The 16,754-nt window shown below is 43.9% G+C and overlaps 1 protein-coding gene across 7 annotated transcripts in view; it reads left to right on the top strand.

Moving 5' to 3' along the window:
- LOC121536834 (activin receptor type-1) overlaps positions 1 to 16,376 on the top strand; it is a 131,823-nt gene extending 115,447 nt beyond the window's left edge. For 6 of the 7 annotated variants that reach the window (XM_041844425.2, XM_041844424.2, XM_041844423.2 and 3 more), the window contains 7 exons: positions 6,176 to 6,381; positions 8,498 to 8,597; positions 9,332 to 9,478; positions 9,776 to 10,051; positions 10,884 to 11,081; positions 11,752 to 11,882; positions 14,054 to 16,376. In XM_041844425.2, the coding sequence (XP_041700359.1) occupies positions 6,176 to 6,381; positions 8,498 to 8,597; positions 9,332 to 9,478; positions 9,776 to 10,051; positions 10,884 to 11,081; positions 11,752 to 11,882; positions 14,054 to 14,188 (1,193 nt within the window). In that variant the 3' untranslated portion in view covers positions 14,189 to 16,376. The remainder of the gene's footprint in view (positions 1 to 6,175; positions 6,382 to 8,497; positions 8,598 to 9,331; positions 9,479 to 9,775; positions 10,052 to 10,883; positions 11,082 to 11,751; positions 11,883 to 14,053) is intronic. The other variant, XM_041844429.2, reaches the window with a different exon arrangement.
- The last annotated feature ends 378 nt before the right edge of the window (positions 16,377 to 16,754 follow it).

The raw sequence follows: 16,754 nt of genomic DNA, 5'->3' as shown, positions 1-16,754 counted from the left end.
TTTTAGTTGTATCCCCGGACAAACACACCTCATTCAACTCACCAAGGGCTTGATGATTAGTTGACAAGTTTAATCAGATGTGCTTGTCTGGGGCTACAATACAAATGTGTACTTTTGGGGGAAATCGATGACTGGAGTTGGGAAACACTGACCTATATGGTGTACTACTTTGGACCAGGGCCCATGGGGTAGTGTACTAGGGAATAGGGTGCCATTTGGGACACAGACTGAATGCGATATATAGCTGTGGTCGTCTGAGACCAGCCACCCGGACAGCTGATGAAACTGAGGAGTATTTCTGTATTAAAGCCCTTTTGTGGGGGAAAAACTCATTCTGATTGGCTGGGCCTTTCTCCCCAGTGGGTTGGCCAGTCTCCCAAGTCGGTGGGCCTATGCCCTCCCAGGCCCACCCATGGCGCCCCTGCCGAGTCATGTGAAATCCATAGATTAGGGCCTAATGAATTTAATTAAATTGACTGATTTCCTTATATGAACTGTAACTCAGTAAAATCATTGAAATTGTTGCATTTATATTTTTGTTCAGTGCATTCGGAAAGTATTCAGACATCTTCCCTTTTCCAAAAAATTTTACGTTACAGGCTTATTCTAAAATTGATTAAATAAATGTTTTCCCTCATCAATCTACACACAATACCCCATAATGACAAAGCAAAAACAGGCTTTTAGAAGTTTTTGCAAATTTATAAAATAAGAAATACATACCTTATTTACATAAGTATTCAGACCCTTTGATATGAGACTCGAAATCGAGCTCAGGTGCATCCTGTTTCCTTGAGATGTTTCTACAACGTCATTGGAGTCCACCTGTGGTAAATTCAATTGATTGGACATGATTTGGAAAGGCACAGACACCTGTCTATATAAGGTCCTACAGTTGACAGTGCATGTCAGGGCAAAACCAAGCCATGAGGTCAAAGGACTCTCAGACCATGAGAAACAACATTCTCTGGTCTGATGAAACCAAGATTGAACTCTTTGGCCTGAATGCCAAGCGTCATGTCTGGAGGAAAACCTGGCACCATCACTATGGTGAAGCATGGTGGTGGTAGCATCATGCTGTGGGGATGTTTTTCAGTGGCAGGGACTGGGTGACTCGTCAGGATCGAGGGAAAGATGAACGGAGCAAAGTACAGAAAGATCCTTGATGAAAACCTGCTCCAGAGCGCTCAGGACCTCAGACTGTGGCGAAGGTTCACCTTCCAATAGGACAACGACCCTAAGCACACAGCCAAGACAACACAGGAGTGGCTTCGGGACAAATCTCTGAATGTCCTTGAGTGGCCCAGCCAGAGCCCGTACTTGAACCCGATCTAACATCTCTGGAGAGACCTGAAAATAGCTGTGCAGCGACGCTCCCCATCCAACCTGACAGAGCTTGAGAGGATCTGCAGAGAGAAATGGGAGAAACTCCCCAAATACAGGTGTGCCAAGCTTGTAGTGTCATACCCAGATTGATGAGGGGAAAAAAATTATATAATCCATTTTAGAATAAGGCTGTAATGTAACAAAATGTGGAAAAAGTCAAGGGGTCTGAATACTTTTTGAATGCACTGTATACACTGAGTGTACAAAACATTAAGGACACCTGCTCCAGGTGAAAGCTATGATCACTTATTGATGTCACTTGTTAAATCCACTTCAATCCGTGTAGATGAAGTGGAGGAGACGTGTTAAAGAAGGATTTTAAAGCCTTGAGACAATTTGAGACATGGATTGTGTATGTGTGTCATTCAGAGGGTGCATGAGCAAGACAAAATATTTAAATGTTTTTGTACACCGTGTGTGTGTGTGTATAAACTTCACGATCTTCATTGTAAAGGGTTTAAACACTGTGTCCCATGCTTGTTCAATGAACCATAAACAATTAATGAACATGCACCTGTGGAATGGTCATTAAGACACTAACAGCTTACAGACAGTAGGCAATTAAGGTCACAGTTGTGAAAACATAGGACACTAAAGGGCCTTTCTACTGACTCTGAAAAACACCAAAAGAAAGATGCCCAGGGTCCCTGCTTATCTGCGTGAACGTGCCTTAGGTATGCTGCAAGGAGGCATGAGGACTGCAGATGTGGCCAGGGCAATAAATTGCAGTGTCCGAACTGTGAGACGCCTAAGACAGCGCTACAGGTAGACAGGACGGACAGCTGATCGTCCTCGCAGTGACAGACCACGTGTAACAACACCTGCACAGGATCGGTACATCCGAACATCACACCTGCGGGACAGGTACAGGATGGTAACAACAACTGCCCGAGTTACACCAGGAACGCACAATCCCTCCATCAGTGCTCAGACTTTCTGCAATAGGCTGAGAGAGGCTGGACTGAGGGCTTGTAGGCAGGTCCTCACCAGACATGACCGGCAACAAAGTCGCTTATGGGCACAAACCCACCGTCGCTGGACCAGACAGGACTGGCAAAAAGTGCTCCTCACTAACGAGTCGCGTTTTTTCTCACCAGGGGTGATGGTCGGATTCGCGTTTTATCGTCGAAGGAATGAGCTCTACACCGAGGCCTGTACTCTGAAGCGGGATCGATTTGGAGGTGGAGGGTGTGTCATGGTCTGGGGCGGTGTGTCACAGCATCATCGGACTGAGTTTGTTGTCATTGCAGGCAATCTCAACGCTGTGCGTTACAGGGAAGATATCCTCCTCCCTCATGTAGTACCCTTCCTGCAGGCTCATCCTGACATGACCCTCCAGTATGACAATGCCACCAGCCATACTGCTTGTTCTGTGCGTGATTTCCTGCAAGACAGGAATGTGTTGAGCCCGGATCTCAATCCAATTGAGCACGTCTGGGACCTATTGGATCGGAGGGTGAAGGCAAGGGCCATTCCCCCCAGAAATGACCGGGAACTTGCAGGTGCCTTGGTGGAAGAGTGGGGTAACATCTCACAGCAAGTCCATGAGGAGGAGATGCACTGCAGTACTTAATGCAGCTGGTGGCCACACCAGATACTGACTGTTACTTTTTGATTTTGACCTCCCCTTTGTTCAGGGACACATTATTAAATTTATGTTAGTCACATGTCTGTGGAACTTGTTCAGTTTATGTCTCAGTTGTTGAATCTTGTTATGTTCATAGAAATATTTACACATGTTAGGTTTGCTGAAAATAAACGCATTTGACAGTGATAGGACGTTTCTTTTTTTGCTGAGTTTACATGGAATTATTTCTGAAATATCAATATTTCCTTGAGATTAGACCCGGTTTTGCATTAGACACAAACACATGCGATTTATTAGGTACACCATCTAGCAACGGGTCTAACCCCCTTTGCCTCCAGAACAGCCTGCATTCTTCGGGGCATGGAAACGTTGCTCAATTGGTATCAAGGGACCTAACATGTACCAGGAAAGCGTTCCACACACCATTACACTTCCGCCACCAGCCTGTACCGTTGACACCAGGCTGGATGGGGCCATGGACTCATGCTGCTTACGCCAAATCCTGACTCTGCCATCAGCATAACGCAACCAGGCGATGTTTTTCCACTCCTCAATTGTCCAGTGTTGGTGATCATGTACCCACTGTGGTTGTCTGCTGCAATAGCCCATCCATGACAAGGATTGACGAGTTGTGCATTCTGAGATGCCGTTCTGTTGTACTGCGCCATTCTTTTCCTATTTGTGGCACTCCTGTTAGCTTTCACAATTCTTGCCATTCTCCTTTGACTGCTCAACAAACTGTATTTGTCCATAGGACTGTTGCTGACTGTATAGTTTTATTTTTTGCTTGTCGCACCAGTCTCTGTAAAACCGAGGCACTGTCGCAGGTGCAAAGCCCAGGAGGCTGTCTGTTTCTGAGATACTGGAACCGGCACGCCTACCACTGACTATCATACCACGTTCAAAGTACAGTAGCTTCGGTCACTTGTTTTGCCATTCTAATGTTCAATTGAGCAGTAACTGAATGCCTCGATGCTTGTCTGCCTGCTTTAAATAGCAAGCCACGGCCTCGTGACTCACTGTCTGTAGGAGCGAACCATTTTCGTGAACGGGGTGATGTACCTAATAAACTGGCCACTGCTGCAATAAACTGCTGCAATTACATTTTATACTGGTGAGACTTGAACACGGGAACAGTAGAAAATATTGTCAATATTTTCTATTGTTCCCGTGTGCAAGTCTCACCAGTATAGAACGTTATTGACACTTGAGTGCCATAATTTCTCCCTAAAATCAGTTGTTTTCTATGCTGTGTATTCTGAGCTAGGTTAGCCTCTTTGAATTCCACTATGTGTGCTATGCGAAGGAGAAAGAGTTCAGTATGCAAGGGAGAAAAGGACGAGCATTGTCTGTGCTGCAGTCTCTGCAGTCTTTCCTCCCTGGAATGTGGAGGAGTCAGTCATATCCCCAGGCTTGGTTTTGGTGGTGGTGGGCTCTGATCTGCAGCCCTGCAGCCTGTGGTTGTGTAGCCCACCCACCCGTGGCTGTATGCTGCAGTGTGTGCAGCATGCTCTTACCTCCGACTCCCTGCCTGCTTCTGGTTGGTCCCCCTCAGTGTGGTCCAGGCGGGAAGGCAGGCAAGCGGACAGCGGAGGAGGGAGAGAATATATTCTTTAACATAACTAATTATCATCGCATCTCCTTGAATGATGCCTCCTAAAGCTGAGGGCTTTAGTAAACACTGTGTTTGACCCCTTGACTGAGCCTAACGGGGAAGGCACTTGGTTGTACTGATGATTTCTAACTCATAGTCCAAACACAGTACTGGAAGCATGTAATTTGAGTTTAAAAGGGATTTTTGGTTCCCAATATATTTTATATTTGAGATTCTTCAAAGTAGCCACCCATTGAATTGATGACAGCTTTGCACACTCTTGGCATTCTCTCAACCAGCTTCATCTGCTAAATGACTAAAATGTTAATGGAGTCACCTAGAATGCATTTCAATTAACAGGTGTGCCGTGTTAAAAGTTAATTTGTGGAATTTCTTTCTTCTTAATGCGTTTGAGCCAATCAGTTGTGTTGTGACAAGGTATGGGTGGTATACAGAAGATAGCCCTGATTGGTAAAAGACCAAGTCCATATTATGGCAAGAACAGCTCAAATAAGCAAAGAGAAACAACAGTCCATCAAGGTCAGTCAATACGGAAAATGTCAAGAACTTCAAGTGCAGTCGCAAAAAACATCAAGCACTATAATGAAACTGGCTCTCATGAGGACCGCCACAGGAATGAAAGACCCAGAGTTACCTCTGCTGCAGAGGAGAAGTTCATTACAGTTAACTGCACCTCAGATTGCAGCCCAAATAAATGCTTCACAGAGTTCAAGTAACAGACACATCTCAACATCAACTGTTCAGAGGAGACTGCGTGAATCAGGCCTTCATGGTCGAATTGCTGCAAAGAAACCACTACTAAAGAACACCAATAAGAAGAAGAGATTTGCTTGGGCCAAGAAACACAAGCAATTGGTCCAACCGCTGTGTCTTTGTGAGACGCAGAGTAGGTGAATGGATGATCTCTGCATGTGTGGTTCCCACCGTGAAGCATGGAGGAGGAGGTGTGATGGTGTGGGGATGCTTTGCTGGTGACACTGTCGTGATTTATTTAGAATTCAAGGCACACCTAACCAGCATGGCTACCACAGCATTCTGCAGCGATACGCCATCCTATCTGGTTTGCGCTTAGTGGGACTATCATTTGTTTTTCAACAGGACAATGACCCAACACACCTCCAGGCTGTGTAAGGGCTATTTGACCAAGAAGGAGAGTGATTGAGTGCTGCATCAGATAACCTGGCCTCCACAATCACCCGACCTCAACCCAATTGAGATGGTTTGAGATAAGTTGGACTGCAGAGTGAAGGAAAAGCACCCAACAAGTGCTCCGCATATGTGGGAACTCCTTCAAGACTGTTGGAAAAGCATTCCTCATGAAGCTGGTTGAGAGATTGCCAAGAGTGTGCAAAGCTGTCATCAAGGCAAAGGGTGGCTACTTCGAAGAATCTCAAATTTTGATTTGTTTAACACTTTTTTGGTTACTACATGATTCCATGTGTTATTTCATAGTTTTGATGTCTTCACTATTATCCTACAATGTAGAAAATAGTAAAAATGAATGAGTAGGTGTGTCTAAACTTTTGACTGGTACTGTACGTATCAAGATGTTCAAATGAACCTAAACCTCTTTCTTGTCCTCGTAGCAGGCGACCTTCCCAACTACAGCTTGACTACACTGGCCATTGTCATCGTGGCTCCGGTCATCGTGCTCATCATCCTCTCAGGCATCGCCATCCTGGTGTTCAGACGGATCCACCAGAACCAGATGGAGAGGCTGACGGCCCGGGAGGCTGAGTACGGCACAATAGACGGACTCATAGCCTCCAACGTGGGGGAGAGCACTCTGGCGGTGAGTAGGACATGATCATACTGTACCATACCATACCAGGGCCCATATTATCAGAATTTCAGAGCAGGGGAGCTTTACTAGGATCAGGTCCTGCATGTCCATAATAATGTAATTTCATTATGATCTCAAAGTTAAAACTGATCCTAGATCAGCACTCTACTCTGGTGAGAGGCTTTAAAAATATGGGCCAAGGTCTGGGATGGGCTGGGTGTGGTGCTGTGGTTTAAGTGGTTAGTCCACACAGTACAGCACTGAAAACATTTATGGACTCTCAAACGATGTCATTATGTTGAGCCCAAAGAGCATTTTTGTGTGCGCTAGACTAGAGAATGTGTGCTAGGTAGTCATGCACTCCATGTTCCTGGTTGTTCATGTAGTAGGCCTATATCAACTGTGCCGGGATTCAATTTTTGTCCTGTGAATTGGGAATTAAAGTATTTGTTCTACAACTGTGATGGAAAATAGTCGTATTGTTTTGCCATAGCAAATTGAGTGCATGTGTTTCACGGATACACATGATTTCAACAAAATTGCTTGTTTTGTAGAATTTTGGTTACTCTAGTGATAGAATGCTTTAAGCTCGCAACTGTAATCAGCATTTGTTTGATAAACCCAAGAAAAACCCATAAATGTAATTAAAAACTTTAAGGAAAACACTAAACACAGAGTGTTTACAGCAAAGTGTGACCACTGACCAGTCTCCCTGATAACACTGGGCTGGGGTGTGCTAGACTAGGAATTGCTGATGTTGGATCTATTTCAAGCTATTTTCAAAGCCCATCAGAGAAATTGGCAACGGAATCCCCAAATATGCTGCCGCAGAATGTTTGTTTCAGTATAATTAAAAAGTGCTTGGCAGCACCCAGAGAAAAGTTATTAGGAGCAGTGGTGGCAGTAGACAATGTAAACACATTTCCTTAAAACACACGTAGAGCTCCCTCTGTAGCCCTGGGTGCCTAAGTCTGTGGTGATTATGATTATGGTAATGCTGTGGCTGAATTTCCCCCCGCTCCTCTCTCCCCTTCCACCGAACAGCCCAGATCTGCCCTCCCACCAAACAGAGATGTTAAACTCACGACAAAATGAGTCGTCATTTGGATTTACGGCTTCTATTTACCATTCCTTCCCTTTACTTGCTTTCACACAGCTGTTGTTTTACGCATGCAGCATCTATATTTTAAATGTTTCCATTTTATTCCTCTCTGCTTGTTAGTGTTTTTCTCAGCTGTATTTGAAGGAGTTGCTAAACACTGCCCCCTTGTGTCAGTCATGGTGCCCTGCAGAGGCCTGGAGAGATACAAAATAAAGATTTAGCAGCATTGTGCCTGTTTGGAGTCTAGGGCTGGGATTAGATCAAATCTATCAGCCCCTTCAGCTCACTAATCACCAGGAACTGCTGTTGTTTACCCATCAGAGAACTCTCTGTTGCTCCAGGGAGGCCAGACAGACAGAACCAACCAACAGCACCCTGAACAGCTTTTACCCCCAAGCCATAAGATTGCTTAATAGTTAACCAAATAGCTACCCGAACTATCTGCATTGACCCACGTTTGCACTAACTCTTTTGACTCATCACATGCACTGCTGCTACTGCTTATTATCTATCCTGTTGCCTAGAAACTTTATCCCTACCTTAATGTACATATCTACATCAATTACTTTGTACCCCTGCACATAAACTCTGTACTGGTACCCCATATATATAGGCAAGTTATTGTTACTCATTGTGTATTTATTCATTGTGTTACTATTATACTCTGCAATGTTTGGAAGGGCCCGTAAGTAAGCATTTCACTGTTAGTCTACACCTGTTGTTTGCGAAGCATGTGACAAAAATGTGATTTGACAGACAGACAGACATCTCTCCAGCGTGGCCACTACCCAGACAGGGAGACGGCTAGATAGCCCTTGGAGTCTGAGCAGTATGAGCACTGAGCAACTCCCGCTCCAATCAGGCACATCAAAGAGGGGGGACCATGTTAGCTCCCCATCTGAATCCCAAATGCTCTGCTATGTTGAGTCTGGGGCTGGGCCACCTTTTTCATCTAGGGACTACAGGTTGATCTGATCCCTCTGGATGCTGTTCCTTTATTGGCTGTCCCTCCCCTTCTCTCAGGATTTGCTGGATCACTCGTGCACGTCGGGAAGTGGCTCCGGACTCCCCTTCCTAGTTCAGAGAACCGTCGCCCGACAAATCACACTCAACGAGTGTGTGGGTCAGTATCCAATACAGTCTGTTCTCTCTTTGTTCAGTAACTGAGGTGTACATTTAGGCTCAGGGCATCCATTGTATGCATGGACATGGTTTTGGAGTAAAGTGTAGCACCTTTGGAACAGATTTGTTTTGCAAAACAGAGCCAGTGCTGTTCCCTGACCCTGGGAGTTTTCTTAGTATTATTTTTCTTTTTCTTCGTTTTCTTACAGCTCGGTCTGAAACATGGCCAAATGGCCAATGTAACTGGCAACAAAAATATTTTTAAGAGATGTGTGGTTTCATGTCAAATGGGGATATAGTTAGATGTAGTTCATGCAAAAGGTCAAGTTGAGTAAGATGACCAAAATAAAAGTACTGCGTGTTCCATTAACTAATGGTCTGCAGTTTTGTGTAACTACCTTTTATAAAACCTATAAAATCAGCAAAACGATCTCTATATACAGAGATTCTGACATTTGAGTTGGGAGAGAACATTAGGGGTATTCATGTCGTAGTTTGATGGGTTTATATTTTTCCACTGTATTTGATGGATGCCATTCTGTCATTTATGGCCAGATCTTTATTCCCAAAACACCTCAAAGTGCTAATCTGGGATCAGGTCACCCCTGTCCATATCATTTAATTCATTATGATCTAAAAGGCTAAACTGATCCTAGGTCAACACTACTTATGAATGCAGGGCTTATTGAGAACGTCTGCTGTGTTCATCTCTTCCCCCGTTTCCCCCTGCTATAGGTAAGGGGCGCTATGGTGAGGTTTGGCGAGGCCAGTGGCAGGGGGAGAGTGTGGCTGTGAAGATCTTCTCCTCCAGAGATGAGAAGTCCTGGTTCAGAGAGACTGAGATCTACAACACAGTGCTGCTGAGGCATGAGAACATCCTGGGTACGTACCTCCAGATACGCTCTGGGCGAAGCAACCCAGTCTGACAGGAGCTGCTCTATATGGGGCAAATCCAAACTCCCACTGAAGTGGAATGTTTTTTTTTTTTCTTAGTCCTGCATTGGTGTCAATGGAAGACTAAGTGAAAATTTGACCTGTGGGAGTTAAGATTCACCGCTATCTGTCTGGCAGTGTTTTTTATTTTAGTGAAAAAATGTCTGTCATATTGATTTTGAAGAAAGACCTTTCCCAGCTTTTCCCTGAGCTCTAATAGCTGTCTGTGTGCGTCCTTGACTGCAGGCTTCATCGCTTCGGACATGACTTCTCGAAACTCGAGTACACAGCTGTGGCTGATCACCCACTTCCACGAGATGGGCTCGCTTTACGACTACCTGCAGCTGAGCACCCTAGACACAGCCAGCTGTCTGCGCATGGCTTTGTCCATCGCCAGCGGCCTGGCACACCTCCACGTGGAGATCTTCGGCACCCAGGGCAAGCCGGCCATCGCCCACCGAGACCTCAAAAGCAAAAACATACTCGTCAACAAGAACGGCCAGTGCTGCATCGCCGACCTGGGTAAGAGCATAGTGTTGTGGATATAAAGCAAACTGTATGCGTTCATTCCAAATGTGTATAGGTTGTCAGAGGAGGCTGGTGGGAGTTGCTATAGGAGGATGGGCTCAATGTAATGGCTGGAATGGAATAAATGGAACCGTATCAAACATAGAAACCACATATTTTACTCTGTTCCATCTATTCCATTCCAGCCTTTACAATGAGCCCATTCTCCTATAGCTCCTCCCACCAGCCTCCACTGGTTGTTGTTCACTAGATGTTGTAAATTAATCAATTTAATGTGACCGTGTTCTGTTATTGTGTCCATATTATAGATTGTGATAAAACTAACTGCGGAGAAAATGCCCTGTTTTGTTTCTTGTGATGCTGTAAAAGTGGTGGTAATTGCTTCTTTTCAAATTGTCACCAACCCTCTTCCCTCGGTCTACCCTGTTTGTTGAGCATTAGAGGAAGAACAGCAGGGCAGGAAGCTTTTTAAGCCTTAACCAAACATGCATTAAGGGGCACTCATGTCCCATACTCAAAGTTCTCGGTGCTAATGATAAAAGTGTGAGTCATTTCAGGTAGCGCTGGCTACTCTTTGAGACTACTACTACGATCACGACCGTCACCCTTATTAAGTTGTTTATGAGCTGCATTCTGCTCACATAGAAGATGAGTTGTTTTTGTCGTGACACGACCGTGATGTCATTTCATAAATAGGGTTGTTTTTGACAACAGTCCTAAGCTATCTGGTTGTTTTACCATTCCTATTTTAATCAAATCCACCAGGAGGACAGTATACTCTACTTTGGATATATTCATTTTATAGGGACAATCATTTTTGTCCTAGGTCTTGCAGTGATGCATTTCCAAGACACAAATGAGTTAGACGTGGGCAACAACCCTAAAGTAGGCACGAAGCGCTACATGGCTCCAGAGGTCCTGGACGACTCCATCCAGATGGACTGCTTTGAGTCCTTCAAGAGAGTGGACATCTGGGCCTTTGGCCTGGTCCTGTGGGAGATTGCAAGGAGCACGGTCAGCAACGGTCAGTACAATACACGCTGAATGGTTTCTTCTGTTCTCTCTCACTCCTTTACTCATCTACCATCAAATCAAAGTTGATTTGTCATATGCACAGAATACAGTGTAGTGTACACAGTACAATGAAATACTTACTTGCAAGCTCTCCTCTCAAACAGTGCAGCAACTATAACAAGTATTTAGTAAAAAGTAGAATAAAAACAAACATCTAGAATGTCATGCATTTACTACATGACATGTAGTAGTTTGATCATACAGAGCTGCTGTAGGTATCTGTCTGTTACCTGCCTGTCTGTGTCTGCATGCTGTTCTTGGAATATTATTTGATGTCCCTGTCAGGGCATAATGAAAACCTATAATAATATGTAGAACATCATTTAGTGTCCAGCTGGAAGTGTTCCTTTCGCAGAAAGTCTAGCAATCGAATAGCAAAACTGCCGTATCACTTTGCTATTCACAAAGTTGCATTGGCTGTTGACAGAACAAGTCAAATGATTCAAATCAATATTTGGGCTGACAGTCTCATTGATGAAATGAGTGAATGTGACTTCAGAGGAGGACATGTATTTTTCCTATTCTCTGTTACTTGCATATTGCTCAATATTAAAATTCCCATGCAGATTGGAGATCTCAGACATTTCTATGTTGTGTATTTTCCCCCATACTCTGTGTAGGCATTGTAGAGGACTACAAGCCTCCCTTCCATGACGTGGTGCCCAGCGACCCCAGCTTTGAAGACATGAAGAAGGTGGTGTGTGTGGACCAGCAGAGACCCAACATCCCCAACCGATGGTTCTCAGACCCAGTGAGTACAGAGACAAAGACAAGCAGAGGTGGAGAACTAGCTAATATGTTAATCATAAATAATACGAGCCTCTCCAAATCTGTCTATTTATAAACTGTGCAGAATGCTGCACTGTCTGCTAGGTTGTCCTTCATCAGACGGTTACGTGTCTCTGTAAACAGCCTGTCAGCCGCCAACCTCATTTCCCAGCTCCATTGAAAACATAATACGGTCTGATTGGCGGTTTAAATATTTTGTGCTTAGAATTCTAGCCTTTATATTACTAATTCTGAAATAAACTCAGCAAAAAAAGAAACGTCCTCTCACTGTCAACTGCGTTTATTTTCAGCAAACTTTACATTTTTTTTTTTTTACATTTAAGTCATTTAGCAGACGCTCTTATCCAGAGCGACTTACAGTTAGTGAGTGCATACATTTTTCATACTGGCCCCCCGTGGAAATTGAACCCACAACCCTGGCGTTGCAAACGCCATGCTCTACCAACTGAGCTACATGGGAAGACTAAGTATTTGTATGAACATAAGATTCAACAACTGAGACACAAACTGAACAAGTTCCACAGACATGTGACTAATAGAAATTGTTCAGGGACACATTATTCGAAGGGGGGTCAAAATCAAAAGTAACAGTCAGAATCTGGTGTGGCCACCAGCTGCATTAGGTACTGCAGTGCATCTCCTCCTCATGGACTGCACCAGATTTGCCTGTTATTGGTGTGAGATGTTACCCCACTCTTCCACCAAGGTACCTGCAAGTTCCCTGACATTTTTGGGGGAATGGCCCTAGCCCTCACCCTCCTATCCAACAGGTCCCAGACGTGCTCAATGGGATTGAGATCCGGGCTCTTCGCTGGCCATGGCAGAACACTGACATTCCTGTCTTGCAGGAAATCACGCACAGAACGAGCAGTATGGCTGGTGGCATTGTCATGCTGGAGGGTCATATCAGGATGAGCCTGCAGGAAGGGTACCACATGAGGGAGGAGGATGTCTTCCCTGTAACGCACAGCATTGAGATTGCCTGCAATGACAACAAGCTCAGTCCGATGATGCTGTGACACACCGCCCCAGACCATGACGGACCGTCCACCTCCAAATAGATCCCGCTCCAGAGTACAGGCCTCGGTGTAACGCTCATTCTTTCGACGATAAACGCGAATCCGACCATCACCCCTGGTGAGACAAAACAGTGACTCGTCAGTGAAGAGCACTTTTTGCCAGTCCTGTCTGGTCCAGCGACGGTGGGTTTGTGCCCATAGGCGACGTTGTTGCCGGTGATGTCTGGTGAGGACCTGCCTTACAACAGGCCTACAAGCCCTCAGTCCAGCCTCTCTCAGCCTATTGCAGAAAGTCTGAGCACTGATGGAGGGATTGTGCGTTCCTGGTGTAACTCGGGCAGTTGTTGTTACCATCCTGTACCTGTCCCGCAGGTGTGATGTTCGGATGTACCGATCCTGTCTGCCACTGCGAGGACGATCAGCTGTCCGTCCTGTCTCCCTGTAGCGCTGTCTTAGGCGTCTCACAGTATGGACATTGCAATGTATTGCCCTGGCCACATCTGCAGTCCTCATGCCTCCTTGCAGCATGCCTAAGACACGTTCACGCAGATGAGCAGGGACCCTAGGCATCTTTCTTTTGGTGTTTTTCAGTCAGTAGAACGGCCTCTTTAGTGTCCTAAGTTTTCATAACTGTGACCTTAATTGCCTACCGTCTGTAAGCTGTTAGTGTCTTAACGACCGTTCCATAGGTGCATGTTACAATGAAGATCTGTGAAGTTATTTGGATTTTTACGAATCATCTTTGAAAGATAGGGTCCTGAAAAGGGATGTTTCTTTTTTTGCTGAGTTTATATATTTTTTTAATACTTTTTTGGTTATTGTATTGTTTCTAGATATTACTGCACTGTTGGAGCTAGAAACACAAGCATTTCGCTGCACCTGAAAGAACATCTGCAAATCTGTGTACGGGACCAATAAACATATTTGATTTTAAGAATAATTGCTTTACCCTTTGCTTTGCGTAACTATACACTTTCGCAGTAAAATAATGAGAAGAAAACAACGTTATTTTGCGTGTGTTCATTACTTTATACCTGGGATATCATTTTGAAACGTGAAAAGTAAAAGAATTGCTGGAGATGGACTTTAACTCTGATTTCCTCTTGCTTTCCAGACTTTAACGTCCATCGCAAAACTTATGAAGGAGTGCTGGTACCAGAATCCATCTGCCAGATTAACGGCACTACGCATCAAAAAGACACTGACAAAAATCGACAACTCTCTGGACAAAATTAAAATGGACTGTTGAGCTTCTTCCTCATTGGTGCGAAGGGAGAGGAGACCTAAAGGCCTTTAAAGACGTCCAGCAGGCAGTTCGGTTCCCCTGGACAACACACAGGAGAAAAAAGGACTGGTTGGGCTCAGTGCTCTTAAAGTGGCACATTGTATTTATTTTTAAACCCTTGGTGGGACACATTTTGGCATCCAAAGATGGCTTAGAGGGCATTTAAAAGACTGCCAATAGTCTTGGATATTAGGTGACTATCCCTTTTAAGACATAGGAATATTGAACTAATAGTCACGTTCTTCAAGGAAGAAACTGTTACCTGGGCATTTGAGTACTGTATATCGCTTTAGAGCTGCCGATTTTCTTTGACACGACTTAAGTTTGAGAAACGTCTGAACATATTTAATTTAGCAATATTGGCTGTGCTTTATTGCTGTTATTGCACTAGCAATCTTTGCATTCTTGGCTTGCACTGTTGCATTTGGAAAAAAACAACTTGCCAAAAATGTTTTGGTTTATAGTCCATACAAACTCCCTATCTTAACAGTAATCAGAATGAGGAGAAAATAGTTAAGTTTTACTTTGACTGCATCTCTCTTGCACTGCTGTTTACAATACTGTTAGAACAATTCTTTTGGTATTTCATCCAACCTGTAACTAATTTAGCTAACACACTGTGTTGTAGAATTGTGCTGCAGACAGTTATAGCCACTCTTTACTTCTTCCTTCTGAGATGTCATCTAACATATCCTGTCGCAGAAACTTTTTATATCACCATACATTTCACATTATGTACCTGTTCTTTGTTTGGTTGTTTCATCAGCTTTATTGAGACAAATCCTAAAAGAGCAAATAAAAGATTTACTAGATGACGCTGAACTCAATTCATACAGAAGCAGAACGTATGCCTGTAAAGTAATTGTCTTAATTTGTGCATTGTCAAAGTAATTGAAGTCAGACTTCAGCCCTTTTTTATTTTTTACATTTTATATCAAAGTAGTGATTTCTATTAATTAAATAGAGAAAACATGTAGATGCCATCTGTCTCATCTGTCACAGTTACAACATGCCATGATAGGGTTGCAAAATTCTGGTAACCTTCCCAAAATCCCCAGGTTTTCCAGAAATGACAGTTGGAAGATTCACAGACTTTAGGTGGGAATAAACAGTAAATCTGGAATACTTTCCAGGTTTTCCATGCAATCCTGGTTGAAGTTTGTGAACGTTACCACAGTTTTGCAACTATGTCAGGATAAGTAATATGCTCGTGGTGAGTACTAGCAGTGGTTGTTATGCAAATCCAGAGCGTATTTTAATTTCATCAGCTCTGCATATTTTCCTTTGTCCCCCCGGGCTAGACAGTTCTCTTGCCTTGGCATAGCGCAGCCCCTAAAGTCTTACTGACCTGCAGCTGTTCACTGCACAAAGGAACTTTTCTTGTGTCCAGTTTGTCGACTACTAAACAAATAATGAAATGCAGCAAAGTATGTAGGGCATGTTAATCCATTTCCATATTAAACACTGCTCAATCTCAGCTGTAAAATGCAACAAATACATTTTCATTTGGGAAATGTCAGAGGGTTTGCTAGGCCCTAATGACTAAATTGAGCTGCTTAAAAATTGTGGAGCACCTGCCCGAACAGAAACAAAAGGCAGGTCTAGAATGGTACAGTAAATGGTGTCACCTGCACTCATTTGTATTCCTGAATCAGCATGGGGCCGGTAAAGGGCAAAGCAATGGATGTCAGTTGTCTGCCAGGACTGACTGGCACCCAAAATGAGCATCTCCAAATTTAGAATATTTTCTAGACAACATCCTAGGAAATATGAGTCTGTCCCAAATGGCACCCTATTCCCTATATAGTGTACTACTTTTGACCAAGGCCAATACCAATCTGGTCAAAAGTAGTGCACTTTGAGACTGATCCACGGTCAATATTAACTGCCATTTTATCGGTCTCCTGACTTACTGTGAACTGATCCACAATGACCAGATGTAGTTTTTAACAAGGTCTAATTTCGCTGCTTTGTGTATCAGGCCTGTTGTTCACTCACTTTGCTTCCCATTTACATGCAAATTATAGAAAATGGCTTTTTAGACTAATTCCCACTACAGGACTGCTAAACGACAGCAATGCATATTATTTGTGTACTTGTTTTCCCTCAGCTTTTAGGTTTGGTAGCTTTTCAATTAAAACATTGAAGCAAAGTGTTGCCTGTGGTGATAATGATCCTTCAACAGAGCTCAGAGATCCTGAGGGCCTTGAATTCTTCATATTCATTTCTAGAGTTCATTTGTCCAACTTCATCACTAAGCTGGCAAATCATTTTCTTTGAAGCAGTTGCTTTTTCAGCTTCCTACACAGCCTGACACCACGGAAAACACACACACACACACACACACACACACACACACCCCTTTCGCTTTCCCTCTCTGTTGCTTTCTCTCATTCTTTCCATCTCCTGAAGCTGTGCTATTTATCCAGGGGCAGCATGTAATTTAGGTAGCCTTGGCCTTGAAGACTAGAGAGATCAGGTGAGAATGAAAGTGAATACAACCCCCACATTCAAAGAGGGTTTGCTAGTA

The sequence above is a fragment of the Coregonus clupeaformis genome, chromosome 23 (genome assembly GCF_020615455.1).
Source record: "Coregonus clupeaformis isolate EN_2021a chromosome 23, ASM2061545v1, whole genome shotgun sequence".
NCBI lineage: Eukaryota > Metazoa > Chordata > Actinopteri > Salmoniformes > Salmonidae > Coregonus > Coregonus clupeaformis.
The sequence above is the reverse complement of the archived record's forward strand: the minus strand, read 5'-3'. Positions and strand labels throughout refer to the sequence as shown.